This window comes from Peromyscus californicus, unplaced genomic scaffold (assembly GCF_007827085.1).
Source record: "Peromyscus californicus insignis strain IS unplaced genomic scaffold, ASM782708v3 Scaffold_21__1_contigs__length_65335640, whole genome shotgun sequence".
NCBI classification, from domain to species: domain Eukaryota; kingdom Metazoa; phylum Chordata; class Mammalia; order Rodentia; family Cricetidae; genus Peromyscus; species Peromyscus californicus.
This window is the reverse complement of record NW_026294514.1, coordinates 51302393-51317132: the sequence shown is the minus strand read 5'-3', so window position 1 is coordinate 51317132 and position 14740 is coordinate 51302393. Positions and strand designations below refer to the sequence as shown.

Here is a 14740-nt window from a genome sequence, read left to right as displayed (position 1 = left end):
GCCATAGCAGATAGTAATATTAAATAAAGAATTAATAAGGACATGAAAACTTGATGAATAAAATGATGTTAATTGTAACAGCATAAATTCAAGTTATAACAAGGAAAAAGAACAAATTGTTGGAAGAAAAGGAAAACCAGGAGTCTATAAACTTTAATCAGATAGAATGTAGGTTCTATGTTTCAATTCAGCCAATGCTGTATTCAGTAACTTTTGAGTTTTGCATTAATCTTCAAGTAACTTTTACTGTTCTGACATAAGGGCCCTATTAGAGTATCGTGAATATAGATTCATCTACTAGGTATATTTGCACAGATGTGACAGAAATGTCCATAAGGAAAAACTTACTTTGCTTCTTCATCTCAGAGGGGTCAGTTCTTGGCTGTTTGTGCAGAAAATGAGAGCAGCAGGAGGAACATGTGACACAAGGGACTGTATGGCCAAGAAACAGATAGAGGCATAGTCCACACTAAAACACAGTCCGAGGACATGCTTCTACAGACCTCCATCTTCCAAAGCTCTGCCACCTCTTTATCGTGCTGCAGTAAAGCTATCGTATTAATTCCATACCGGAAATAATGCACAATTAAGTCGGAGTCCTCATGATCTAAGTGTCTCTGGAAGTACCCACATAGACTTACCCAGAGCACGCTTTATTGCATTTATTTATTGCTTTAGGCATTTCTTAATCCAGTGAGGATTGCATCAGAGCCTCTGACCTATTCTACGCCCAGAAGTCATTTTACCTTTCCCCTGTAAGAGATGCATTCAGCACTAGTGGTTTTGACAAGGACCCTGGATGCATGGGTAGACTAAAATAAAACTAAAGATAGATGGATAACCCTCAAATGACTGACCCAGTTAGGATTTTTAGAACAACAACAAAATATTGAATGCCTTTTTAAAGATGGAAAAGACTATATAAGGAGAAATAGGAATAATAATATGTGTGTTTTGAAAACTCTTCTTAAGTGGTTTTGGTACAGCCTCTGATCTCTAATTAAAAAGCAGTACAACAGCGCATAAAACTTCAAGATGATAAAAATCTTTCTGTATAATCCAGAGTGCAGTAAATTCATGAAATGGGACCTCTGGCACAGGAAGACTCTCTGTGTTTGCAGTCTACTGCTTAGTCTAGTTCATAGAAGACTGTTGTCCTACTTGGCTTCTCTATTGTTGTGTGAAACACTGACCAAAACTAACCTGGTGAGGGTGGATATTGGACAGGTCACTGAGGGAAGTCAAGACAGAAACCTAAAAGCAAGAACCGAAGTGGAGGCCACAGAAGGATGCTGTTGACTGACTTGTTCCTAACCAAGGGTGCCACTGCCCACAGTGGGCTAGGACCTCCCCATAAATCTTTAATCAAGAAAATGCTCTACTTACACCAAGCCAAGCTGATGGAGCAATGCCTCAATGGAGGTTCCTTCTTCCTAGGTAACACCACTTTCTAGGCATCAAGGACAAAGCTAACCAGAACCAGAACAACTGCATTTTAGCTTGGCAATGTTCTAGAATTATATGCCTGCACACTTAGAAATTAATAAAGGAAAAAGCTCTTTAATTATACCACGTGACTGATTCTGGCTAATGCACGAAAGGGGACCAACCTGGAATAGAAAATTTTACTAGTTTATATAGGTCCTAGGCATATCTATTCTACATACACTGTCATCCTTAAATCTCTTTTAAGTCCTGGCCCCAGGTTAGACTTTGAACAATTGAAACAGAGACAGGATGCTACAAGTCTGGCTACATGGGCTAATGGGAAATTTACACAGCAAAGGTGTTGTTAGAATTATTTCTTAAGTATACCAGTGTTGCTGTTGTTTTTTTTCCGAGAGTTGTTATCCAGGACCACCTTACACACTTGGCAGAATTATACTTTTTATTATGAGAGTACAGGAGGCAGAATGGCAGATCAGGATTTAAAGGTGGTTGTGACCCTGAACTCTTTCTATGAGCTGCCCACTAAAGGCATATTCTCTGATATGGGGATGGGCTCATTGGCCTGTTATAAGTCAAAGTTGTCTCCTTCTGTTATGGAAATGGAGCCTAACTGAAGGTAGTCTTGGTGAAAGAGCATCCGCAGAAGTGTTTTCTCAGCAACCCTAAAATAAACATCAGTAATGGCACTGCAATTTCTTCCTAGCAGTTTCTAACCAGCCTGCTCAGAGCACTGCCTACCTTCTGGTCATATTGGGAGTCAGCACTCCTCTGCTTCAATTCTCCTTGGCATAACTTAATAATTCCTAAGCAAGTTTCATCGTGAATCCTTTATAGCGTCAGTTTTGTTACTCCAAGTTTCTGATACATCAGTCGAAACCATCCTCAACTCTAAGATGTTGTCCAGGTGAAAACAGTGTAAGCAAGGGCATGGTGAAGCCACTGAACTGGACCACTCCAGGGGTAGAAGGAAAGGTTTATTGAGGATCAAAGTGCCATGACTGTCTCTCAGGGGGAGGGGCAGAGGAAAGTGAGATGGCGGAAAAAGCAAGTCGATTTTATATGAAAGTCAGCAGGGTGGGGGCCTTTGAGCTGATACAGGCTATTCAGATAAACTGGGAATTAGATGCCCTTGTCTTAGATAGTTGACCTTGGGGGACAGATTCAGGGAGGTCCTGGTAAACAGAGATTCCTGAGGAATGATGAATTTCAGCACCTATTGTCCCAGTAACAATCTTTCTGTTTACCAGGCCAGAGTGTTATGACTTATTATATATTATGTACCCCCCACCCAGGGTATCCCATGCATGGTGGGCTGGTGGGCGACCCACCCATGGCAGCGGCAGCCGGTGGACATTCGCAACCCAGAGGCTGTATCTGAGTGGAAATGGTTTATGATAATGAGGGATAAAGAGAAAGATAGGAAAAGACAGAAAGGAGAGAGAGAGAGAGAGAGAGAGAGAGAGAGAGAGAGAGAGAGAGAGAGAAGGAACGGGGGGTTTCAAAGGTGGGCACCTTGTGGGAGGGAAGCAGAAGAAAGAGAAATGGGCAGAGTTTTTCATTAAAAAGAGACTTTTATATCTGGACCCAGGGTGGCACCAAGGGGTGGGATCAGAATATTAACACAGAGGCCTTCTGTTTAGGACATTGTTGCCAGCCCTGCAGTGAGTGGGGTGGGAGGTGGGGGGCAAACAGAGGTTTTGTCACCAGCACTGCCATTTGGAACTAACAAACAGAACTACGTGATATTTCAGAAACAATGCGATAATAATAAATTCCAAAAGGAAAATTCTATTCTAAATATAAAGTTATTAGAAATATTATATCAGCTTGCCCAAGGAAGTTTTATCCAGGAGTCAAGAACTTGACCTCCCATTAGACTTAGGAAATATTTGTAACTGAATGTAAATGATATCAAAGTTAAGTTTTTAAATGTTCTTTTAGAGAGGATTCTGATTTTTCTCTCCTTCTTGTGCCGTTACAGAAATGGAGCATCGATCAGTTAAAAAGGCGGGCATTGAGGTCCCAGAAATCAAAGGTTGGTCAGAGTCCTCTTTTAACTGTGGAACCAAAAGCTGTTTTGTTGGATTATTTTTGGCTCTTGATTGCAGCTTAGAAATTAACAAACTAAAATATATATAATGTGGTAAATTATCCATTACTTTGGCTTTGGGCTGAGCCCTTAAACCCACATGTTGTCATTTCTTTTCATGATAAAGGAAGTCATCAGCATGCCCTCCAATCACTGATTCCCAGTAACAGAATATGGATCCAAATCTAAGAAATCTCTAACTAGCGAGCCAGAGATATGCAGAAAGGAAAATATGTAGCTAGTCATATTGGGAAGTATTGTTGATCCTATGCAAGAAAAATGATTTTTTTTTGGTATGCTAGAAAAGCCTGCATGAGCTCTCATGTAAACAAGTGAAAACCCTTGGTGAGTCCATCCTATCTTGATGAGAAATGTTAGCATGCCTGCCAGCTCCTTTCACAGTACCTCTCAGCCCACAAGATTGACTGAGGGCTTGTTTGTAAAAGGCATGGTAGTGAATGGAAGAGAAATGAAACTACATTTGAATGTAATTTCTCAGGAAAGTTACTGCCCAGTTAAAAGCATGACAGAAAGGGCACACACATCCACATGTCCACATGCACAGGTAACTGAATCACTGATGTACAATATCTGAGCTTTTCTACAGGTAAGCAGCTGCTGTTCTCCTTCAAAAATCTCTGTCAGCTTACCTTTCCCTCTCCAAGAAGCAGTTTGAAGCTGTGCTTTTTCTATGATGTGTAGGTGTTTGACTGATGTTTGTGGTTAAGGACCCACCATGCTTAAGTAAGAAAGTGATTCCATTCTTCAGATTTACCTGGCATAAAGAGCTTCAGACTAAAGTCTAGGCATCTTTGTTTTCCTGCCCCATGAAAAGTAGGTTGGAAAGACATGCAAAGCCAGATACAAAAGGAAGGTTATATACACGGAAAGGAGAGATGGTAGGCTCAGCATTGGAAGGACTGAGGTAACGTTGTTGTGACAATGAACTGCAGTTGTTTGGGCATTTGTAGAGATTCTGCCCAGGTGACCATACTGTGTGGTGTTCATATTACTCAAATACACATACAAATTTTAAATCATTTGCTCTTTATATAGTATTATTGATGTTATATTTACCCCCAAATAAGGGTGCTATAAAAGGTATTGTTGTTAATAACAGCTATCACAAATGGAACACTAAAAATGGACAATCCAAAAGTTATCAAATTTGCTGGGGCAGTGGTAGCACACACCTTTAATCCCAGCACTCAGGAGGCAGAGCCAGGCGGATCTCTGTGAGTTCAAGGCCAGTCTAGTCTACAAAGCGAGTTCCAGGAAAAGTGCAAAGCTACACAGAGAAACCCTGTCTCGGAAAAAAAAAAAAGTTATCAAATGTAATCATGTTAACCATGTGATATTTATTTTACATATGAGGAACTAAGGGTGGGTCGTACTAAGGAGAAAGCAGGTGTTAAAGGCAGGTTTTAAATGCAGGTTTGTTTGATGTCAAATCCTGTGTTCTTCACTATTTCTACACAATTGAAGACAGGTCAATCCCGTCAGCACGTCAATCCGTTCACTATAAATTCTTCCCGGAAATGCAGGTTAGCAAGGATTTACAGTTTGTGTTGAAATCTACTGAACTGTAAATTATTTCCAAGTACTTCTGTTTAAATATGCCTTACCAAAATGTTCTTGATGGTACTATGTGGAAAAGAGCCCAATTATCCTGACCTCTGGCTTCACCTTAGCTGCTTGATGAGAAGAAAACAAGGAGTTTTTAGATAGAAAACCTCCCAGTCTGGGGGCAGAACCTAGCAGTCGAAATAGTAAATTTTGCTAAAATGTCTACAAGAAAATCCAGTCTAACAGTCCGGAATATCCCAGCTCAAATGGAGGTACTTTGTTCCTTGAACCTAAATAATTCTTATTCTTCTATAAGATTATATTCTTTTTTTTTTTTTTTTTTTTTTTTTTTTTTTTTTTTTTTGGTTTTTCGAGACAGGGTTTCTCTGTGTAGCTTTGCGCCTTTCCTGGATCTCGCTCTGTAGACCAGGCTGGCCTCGAACTCACAGAGATCCGCCTGCCTCTCCTGCCTCTGCCTCCCGAGTGCTGGGATTAAAGGCGTGCGCCACCACCGCCCGGCAAGATTATATTCTTATTACAAACACACATCATGTTGGGTCCCTAGATCTTACCATTTATCAAAAAATCATGAAGCTACCCTTTGTAACAGAGGCCAAGGCAAATTCATACTTGACAACGTAGGAGGTGTTTGTTAATTTTGCCACTCTAAAGGTGGGTTACCCTGGTGATACTTATCTCCACATGAGTGGTCGTATCACTGACCAATTATAACAAGGTTCCAGAAGCAACCTTTGAAGGCAATTTCAGAAATAGGAGAATTGGAGAGGGCAGAAAAGCTCAGGAAAAGGATTTAAAATTTCAAATAGAGTTCCTAGGGATAAAACAGGTCAAAGCATAATTCTCACACCATCCCCTGCCCCAGGGAAAGTGACAATGGTGATTAGTCTCCAAAAAGTAGAAAGGAGCTCTCAGGTGCAGTGAGCCTCTTAGGCCTTATTGAGAGAAGTGGTTATAGGGGGCTGATGGCGGGAGCGGGGAGGGGAGAAGAGGGAGAGCGTGAACGAGAAGGAAGCTCGCTGATGCTGTATATAGCTTCCATATTTTCCTAAGTTACATGTTAATGTGCTTTCTAAAACCTTCACTCTTCACTTCTGTCTGTTCTTAGCTAGGTAGCAATTTCTGTATTGCTGTATTAAGAAGGTACCTCCGTTCCTGTGTATTATCCCAGTTGCTTTTATTAAAGAAGTCTGAGGGAAGACAGAAGGAGAGGATTTGAAACATAGCTCAGTGGATTAAAGTGTTTGCCTCAGAGGCAGGAGGACTAGAGTTTAGATCCCCCAGAGTCCATGCAAAAGGAGAGCAAGCATGCCTCCTCCTTCACTGGAGAAGCAGAGATAGGGGTCCTGAGGTGAAGCCATCTAGCTAGACTCTCTGGAGTTGGTAAGCTTTGTATCCAGGGAGAGATTCTAACCTTAGTAAATAAAATGGAGAACAGTGGGGAAAGACACCAATTTATTGACTTCAGGTCTAAACACACACACACACAAAGTGCATTAACACATATGTAAACATGCATACACACAGGTGCATACATGACATTGGTTATGAACTAAAAGAACCAGCTTAACACTCGTAGGAAATAGAAGAGACACAGAGATGAACTTGCAAGTAGATGAGATGCAGTGATGAACTTGCTAAGATACATATCACTGTAGACATGCTTGGCTTCCACAGTTCTGGTATTTTGGATGTAATCTACTAAAAATACTTGAACATTCTAACATTTGGAATAAACTTAAATGTGTTTAAGATTTAAAAGGTGCTTTTTTAAAAAGAAGGTAGTTTTTAAATGTCTCATTGCCATGCAAAATATATAATAAATAAAATAATAGAAGCATTGCTTTGAAGGGCAGAAGAAGGAAAAAAATACTTTTTTTTTGGGGGGGGGGTTTCGGGACAGGGTTTCTCTGTGTAGCTTGTGCCTTTCCTGGATCTTGCTCTGTAGACCAGGCTGGCCTCAAACTCACAGCGATCCACCTGCCTCTGCCTCCCGAGTGCTGGGATTAAAGGCATGCACCACCATCACCCGGCGGAAAAAAAACTTCTTATCTATCAACTTTTAAAATTATGACTTTTTCTTTATATCTAGAGATGCTTTGACAGCTTCTGATTTTATAAGACATTTTTGTTCTAGGAAGGCTGTGTATGGCATCTTATATGATACAAGAGTGTCATATTCTATTCCCTTTTATCTCCAGAAACTCAGACATTGGCTAATTTTAGAGTCTTTACACTTCTTCATACCTGTTCGCCAGGGATGCTCCAAAACATGGGAATGTTTAATAAAGAAATTTCAGATAGAGAGTGAAATGGTATAATTTTGATCATTCATTATTTGTGTGGAATTCCTAGGCTCTTTTGTGATAAGTGTTGTGTTAGACCTTTCATTCTACCTATATAGTCCCATCAGAAGAACAGCAATAATTCTAAGATTGGGACATTTTCAAACTACTCTCTTTTTAACAATGTACCTTTTAAATCTTAAACACATTGCAGTTTTTTTCCATGTGTTAGAATGTTCAAGTGTTTTTAGTAGATTACAACCAAAATGCTAGAACTGTGGAAGCCATGAATGTATGCATCTTAGCAAGTTCATTACCGTGTCTCGTCTACTTTCGATGAATGTTAAGCTGATTCATTCAGTCTATAACCAATGTCATCCCTGGTTCTCTCCATTTAATGTAACTCAGTCCTGGCGCTGCCTCATCAATGGTACCAGATGTCAGTTGGCATAAGGATTATAGCAAAAGCAGGAAGTAACCAGTAGGAAATACTGGGCAATAATTCTGGTCGTGTATACTGCTTTCAAATAGAAGCAGGCCTTCCTTCCAAAGGCAACACATTCTTGAATACCAGAGATACAAGTTTGTTTTATGTTATTTAATCCCATGATTCCATTTTGAGAATTTTCTTTTTCTTGTCCTGTTTAAATATGGAACAAGTTTAAATACTGAATAATTGTGTATATATTTTCTGTAGTAACAAAGAAGACACTAGAAGAGTGGTTGGGTCTGTGCACCAGTCTTTTTCCTTCCCTGCCCTCTAAATTTCAAGAGCCAGGTGGTGAACATGAGAGAAAGTGTAGCCTCTGCTTTTGTAAAGTAGAGGGAACAAAATGAAGACTTGGAGGCCTTCAGCAGAAGAATACCAATAGTGCCTGCTCACAAGCTGTGTGTGTGTTAAAGAAGTCACAAGCTGTGTGTGTGTTAGAGAAGAGCAAATGTGCAGTGAGGGTAGTGGAGACTGTAAAAGAAGATAGCTCAGAACGTTGAAGCAAAGAGTGTCGGTCCTCGCTCTGCTCATATCCATAAACTATATGTGAAGTGTCCTACGTCATTTCAGAAACATCCAGCAAGCTGATAAGTTACCTACATGTACAAAACATGAACCAATTTCCCCCACTGTGTTGAACCCTCTATCCTTACCAGTTTGTCAAGGTCTGAAGTTCTCTGTATCATGCAGTCTATATTGTATTGTAGGGGAGAAGATACACTAAGAAATTAATATTCTGGAAGCTTTGTGAGTCTTTTAGCAAACAAGACTGTAACATTTCTCCTGGTGAAATCCTTACCTGTTGCACATTAGGGTTTCCGTACACAGATACCAACATGCTTCTTGGGGATGGTTCAAAGTTCATTCTCATTTCAAGTTAATAGTTATTTAAAAAAAAAAAAGTGCAGTAGCTTCTGCAGCTCCTATGAATCTGTTTCTCTATGGTGCTTAATACCTGATCAGCCTGATACCTATCCAGCTCCTGTCAATGTCTCAGAAAGTTGATGTTATTTTTATCACCAATAAAATGACACATATATTACACTTAGGTACACATATTTCGCTGAGAACTATATAAAAGAACACAAAGATACAGTTGCTTTTTCTCTTTGTCAGTCAAGAATTAATGTCTAAAGCTATATAGAGTACTAAAACCTCACAGAACATGAAAGTGATTCATAAACTAAAGGTACAATGAACCAAATACTTATTAAGCACCTTCTTTGTGACCCACATTTAAATCCAACAGTTTTATGAAGGAAATAGTATCACACCTTTACAAATGAGATTCTGTTAGGCCAGAATAAATTAACTAACTTGCCCAAAGTTATTCTGCTAGAATACCTGAGATCAAGTATGATTGACTCTGGTATGTACACCAGCTCCTCTCCTCTACACAAAGCAGTGTGTGATCATAACCTTGGGAAAATGCAAAAAGGATATATATCTTATGGAGTTACTAGCTAAAGAGGGAATTAAAGGTAGATCAAAGAATACAAGTTGGAAGGGAGAAACTATATAGCACTCATCATAGCTGCTGTTTACTTTGTAGATGCTGACATTGAAACCTGACCCCACATACACTGGTCTCAACAAGTTCTTGGTGAACCATTGTTGATTTGACTGGGTAGGGGTGGGTGAGAGGGTTTGAAATCTTTGAATCAGTTGCATACTGTGAACTCTTCTTTCCCTGAAGAAGCCGAGGCAGTTGTTGAATCCAAAATGGAGAACAACCCCACCTCCTCAGAATTGCAGAAGATGCAAGAGAAACAGAAACTGATCAAAGAGCCAGGCTCGGGAGTGCCCGTGGTTCTCATTACAACCCTTCTGGTTATTCCTGTGGTTGTCCTGCTGGCCATTGTCATGTTTATTCGGTGGAAAAAATCAAGGGCCTTTGGAGGCAAGTAAAATGAGCCCCTTGAATTTGGACCCTGCCTTGGAAAGCATGTCTGGCCTAATTATCATTAGGAAATTTGTCATGATTGTCTGTTTGGTTTGGTTTGACTTAGTTTGCTTTACATGCTCTCTACCTTTTTATGATATCATTGTCTGTGTCTCAAAAGGTGCTTAGAAATAATATTGAATATAAAATATATCTGGAGCCTCTGAAGTTTAGGAAGTTTGCTTATACTGTAATTTCGCTCATTGCCTTTAAACAGTTGGCTTAAGCCCAAAATAGTATCACCATAGAAAGCTGTGAGGGTGTAGATCTACTATAAATTTTTTTGCAGATCAGGTAGAAGGACATCCCTGCTGTTAGGAATGGGCTCAAACTCACAATACTTGGGTCAGGTATCTTGAGGTTGTGTTCTTCCCCTATCAGATTGGCTCTAGCTTGCAGCTTTATGACATTGGGCAAGTTACTTAATCTCTCTAAACCAGTTTCTTCAGGGATAAAATGAGAATAAAATATGAGGTTGTGTAAAAATGAAACTGAGCAATTGAAAGTAAGCATTTACCAAAGTATCTGGCACCCACTATGTATTCAATATCATTAGCAAGTATAAAGAGTAATCTGGGTAATAGAGAAATAAAAATAGATGCCCGTCTTAAGCCTCTGCTTTACCCAGAATCCTGTCCTAGCAAACTACTTAGCTTTTGAATAGTCATAAACTTGACCATTAGATTTCCTAACTGAATGAGACAGGGTCCAGTACCACAAGTCAGTATTTTAAAATTAATTGTCATAGTATGAGACCCTTTCAGTATGTTCAAATAAATGATTGATGGCATCCTCATATCCCACTATTAAGTAGCAGCCTCTATAGTGGTATCTGGGAAAGAATCTGTGGAGCAGTATGGGGGGCAGCATTTGGTCAGGAAACAAAGTCTGGTCTTGTCTGAGGTCAGGCAGTCAGAGCAGGGATTCAGGTCCCTGTGGCAAAAGCCTTGCCACAGGGAAAAAAACGCTGAAACAAAGAATGGAAGATTCAATTTAATAAGTTATGAAAGTAATGTATCAGAGATTGTCTTTAACTTTTTATTTGCTCTTTAGTTAGCTCTTCCCAAAAAAGGACTGTTATGAATCTGGAACTGTCATAAATATAAAGAAAAACAGCCATGTATTTAGACATGAGCTCGAAGAGAACAAATGTGCTACATATGGTATATATTGGATGTGCGAGCACAAACAGAAGTTCTTGATACTAGTTGTTCAATAGGATAATTGTCAGAAAGAAATGGATGAGTAGATGAAACACACAAAAACAGGCAACACAGAAAAAGATGATATCTAAAACTGTAAGAGAAGATGGCAAGGTGGTGAAAATGACAAGGAATGCCAGGAATATGTAGGGCCTTGGGCCTATGGCGGGACTCTTGGATATTTAACCAGGAAAGGAAGTGACTAAGGAGTTAAGAAACCCTGTTTTGCCATTTGCTATTAGAGACAAGTGGCATGGAACTGTAGCATAAGGCTGTGTGGGAAGGGAGCAACATTGTTCCCCCATGTGTTATTTAAGAAAATTGTGATTCTATGCAATTCTGTTACATTTAATTGAAAAGATAAATTAGCCTACTCCCTATTTTCAAGGATTTTTTCCTCAATAGATTTCTATCTCTCTCTCACACACACACATACACACACACACACACACACACACACACACACACACACACACACACCTTCTTAAAGAATTTGTGTTGACTGCACACACCCTGGTTGTGTACTCCACTGATGGGCCACCCAGCCACCCTGATGGGCATGGGGCACACAAGATTGGCCAAGGAAGGCACCACATCTTTGTGGAACTGAGTCTATTCTTGGCTTTCTTGCAGTTCTTTCTCTGTCTTGTTTTCTACCTGCCCCTACTATCTGCCTCTTAGCTCTTTCCATGAGGCTGCCAGGCACCCTGATGCTACTCTGAGTATAGCCCGTGAAGGAATGATGAGAGAAAGAGAAAGCATGCAGGAAGAGACATAGCAAGGTGACAACTGGAGTCCCTTGGGAGCTCTTCCTCCCCATATAAAGCAAAATCGACGTATCTTAGAGATGGGAACCCCAGGGGAAGGGCTTTGTTCTCCTTGAGTGCATGGAAATTATCCAAGATTTCATGTCATTTGCTTTCACTTAGGCGTCCTGTGAAGGGGGTTATATAGATCCAAAGCAGGATTGTGTGCTTCTATTAACAGAAAAAGAAAAGCTTAACACAAATATCCCTAAAGTTTTTAATGAAAGCTTCCAATTTTTTACAGTATTTTGCTAACTTAATTCTATCTCAATACAAATACAAAGATTAAAAAAAAGATTGAGCATCATTCAGCATGTTTTTACGATTTCATATAACATCCCCTCTCATACATCACAGATATGGAGAGATGGGTACTGATCTCTCATTTCTCAGAGGGGGGGGGGGGGAAAAACCTTGAGGCTTGAGAAATTAGTTTGTCAAAATTACATTCTATAAAAGACGCAGGCAGAAGGCTACCCCTTAAATACATCTCAGTCTCCTTCAGCCCCCTTCATACTTCTCAATAATATAGAGCCTTTTCTAAAATTGCATGTAAATGAAACTTTTTAGTCACTTGTGAGTTCCTGATTTTATGTTGAAAGTTGAGCCCTCGGATAGAGGAGGGTAATTGGGACACATTTAAAATATGCCATCTTTTTGCTTGTCTTTTTTTTTTTTTTTTTTTTTTTTGGCTTTTTTTTTTCTGTTTTGTTTAAAGCAGATTCTGAACACAAACTCGAATCAAGTTCTGGAAGAGTACTGGGAAGATTCAGAGGTATGCCTGTGACCTTTCAGAATCTCATGTTGGGTTCAAAGTCAACAAGCTCATGTCTTGTAAAGAACAAGGCTCTGTTTTCTCTTTTGACTCTGAAAACTCAACACCCAGTGGGCAGTGTAGCAGCGCCCAGCATAAATGCAGAGTGACGACCTAGAAACATGGGCCTCACAAGCACATTTCCCAGCTTTGTTTCATTTTCCAGCTTGCCATTCTCTATTATCTCATTCCTTTGCCCTGCCTTCCATCTGTTTGCGTTTGCCTTTGGTAAACTTTCTGTCACCTGTCCTGACTGGCATAGATAGCAGTGCTTGCCTAGGGAAGATGACCTTTTCATAAAGTCATTGAAATGAAGAACAGCTCAGGAGAACTGTAGAGAAACAGAATGTGAAAATAAATAGATCTGAAATATGCCTGCAGAAACACATATTCCAAGGGGAGCTTAGAATCTTATCATTTACTTTGATAGTGTCTGTTGAGTGGTATCCATCTGGTTAAGACAAATCTCTTTGAATATCACTCTTTAAAAAAAAAAATCTACTCTCTCCCATTCCCAGTTTCTGTCTTTATTTAAAACGTTTGACAATTTACAAGAAAATAGACTGGTTTGGGCAAATTTTAACAATACGATGACATTTGACTTTCCCCCCTCCCCAGGAAAAGGAAGTGGAGGCTTAAATCTTGGAACTTTCTTTGCAAGCCGTCAAGGCTACAGCAGAAAAGGGTTTGACCGCCTCAGTACAGAGGGGAGTGACCAAGAGAAAGACGAAGATGACGGAAGCGAATCGGAGGAGGAGTACTCCGCCCCGCTGCCCACACCTGCACCTTCCTCCTGAACTCCAGGCCCTCTTGTAGGTTGAGTGGAGTTTACCAAGGATGCCCAGACTCCTTTCCCTTTAGTGTGTGTAAAGTTCTGTGCATTTGATTGTAAACTGTACTAGTCTATGTGGGACTGTACACACCTTATTTACTTCATTTGGTTATATTGGCTTCTGTTTCTAGGTGAGGGGTTTCCTAACAGTTCACTACAGTGCCATTGTCTTTATATGAACTTAGAGTAGAGAAGCTGCCCTCCTCCTCCATCACAGCACTCCTATCCCAGGATGGAAGTACTGCTCATTTACATTTGGAGACTTTTTTGTGGATGTAAATAGCCCCTTTCTCTGCTTGAACACAGTATTTTCCCAATCCACACCCCTTGCCAGTGTCTTTCTTTGGTGCCTTTCCTGTTCAGCATTCTCAGCCTGTGGCAGTAAAGAGAAACTTTGTGCTACACGACGAAAAGCTGCTAAATCTCCTTCTATTTTTTTAAAATCACTAACATTATATTGCAATGAGAGAAATTTTAAAAAGTCTCTATTTAAATTCTTTTTTTAAATTTCTCTTCAGTTGGTGTGTTTCCGGGATGTCTTATTTTTAGATGGTTACACTGTTAGAACACTATTTTTCGGAATCTGAATGTAATTTGTGTAATAAAGTGTTTTCAGAGCATTAGCAGTCGGAGTGTATTTTGTGATTTTTTTTTGTACACTTAAAACACTTCATACATATCTTTTAATAATTACTCAAATCAGAGAGTAGAACCAGTTCATTTGCAACCAAAAGAAATGCCTTTTGTAAAATGTAGAAGATAATTTCATGTGGCCAAGCTATGTTAACAACTGTGTTCTGAGTATTCATAAATGAATAAAACCAGGTTCTCTTTGAAAACTCATAAAGCATTTCACATATAGTATATCAAATAGTAAAAAATAGTTAATTGGGAGGGAGCCTATGTCTCAGAGGTCAAAAACAGATGGATCCATCAGCAACAAATGCACTATTGTTGCATTGCTTTAAAGAATTACTTGACCCCAGGGTCAAGGGTCCTTAACAATACAGAGGAAGTCCACACATTGACTACAAATGACTTTTTGAGAACATTTTTTTTAATGATACATCAATGTACCTGAGTAGGAACAAGATAGTTTTCCAATTTAAATTATTAGACTCGAGAAACCTTTCATCAAAATGCCAATTGCGTTTCAGGCATCTTAGTAGTGTCCTTAAGTTGAACTTAAGGAAAGGTGCTTGCTGAAAACTGTTGTTGTTTAAAATCTTATTGAATTGGGTTTTTTT

At 39.6% G+C, this 14740-nt stretch overlaps 1 protein-coding gene across 11 annotated transcripts in view; it reads left to right on the top strand.

Moving 5' to 3' along the window:
• Pam (peptidylglycine alpha-amidating monooxygenase) overlaps positions 1 to 14116 on the top strand; it is a 283476-nt gene extending 269360 nt beyond the window's left edge. For 3 of the 11 annotated variants that reach the window (XM_052750290.1, XM_052750284.1, XM_052750285.1), the window contains 4 exons: positions 3431 to 3484; positions 9594 to 9797; positions 12569 to 12622; positions 13280 to 14116. In XM_052750290.1, coding sequence (XP_052606250.1) covers positions 3431 to 3484; positions 9594 to 9797; positions 12569 to 12622; positions 13280 to 13458 — 491 coding nt within the window. In that variant the 3' untranslated portion in view covers positions 13459 to 14116. The remainder of the gene's footprint in view (positions 1 to 3430; positions 3485 to 9593; positions 9798 to 12568; positions 12623 to 13279) is intronic. The other 8 variants (XM_052750291.1, XM_052750286.1, XM_052750293.1 and 5 more) reach the window with 4 other exon arrangements.
• The last annotated feature ends 624 nt before the right edge of the window (positions 14117 to 14740 follow it).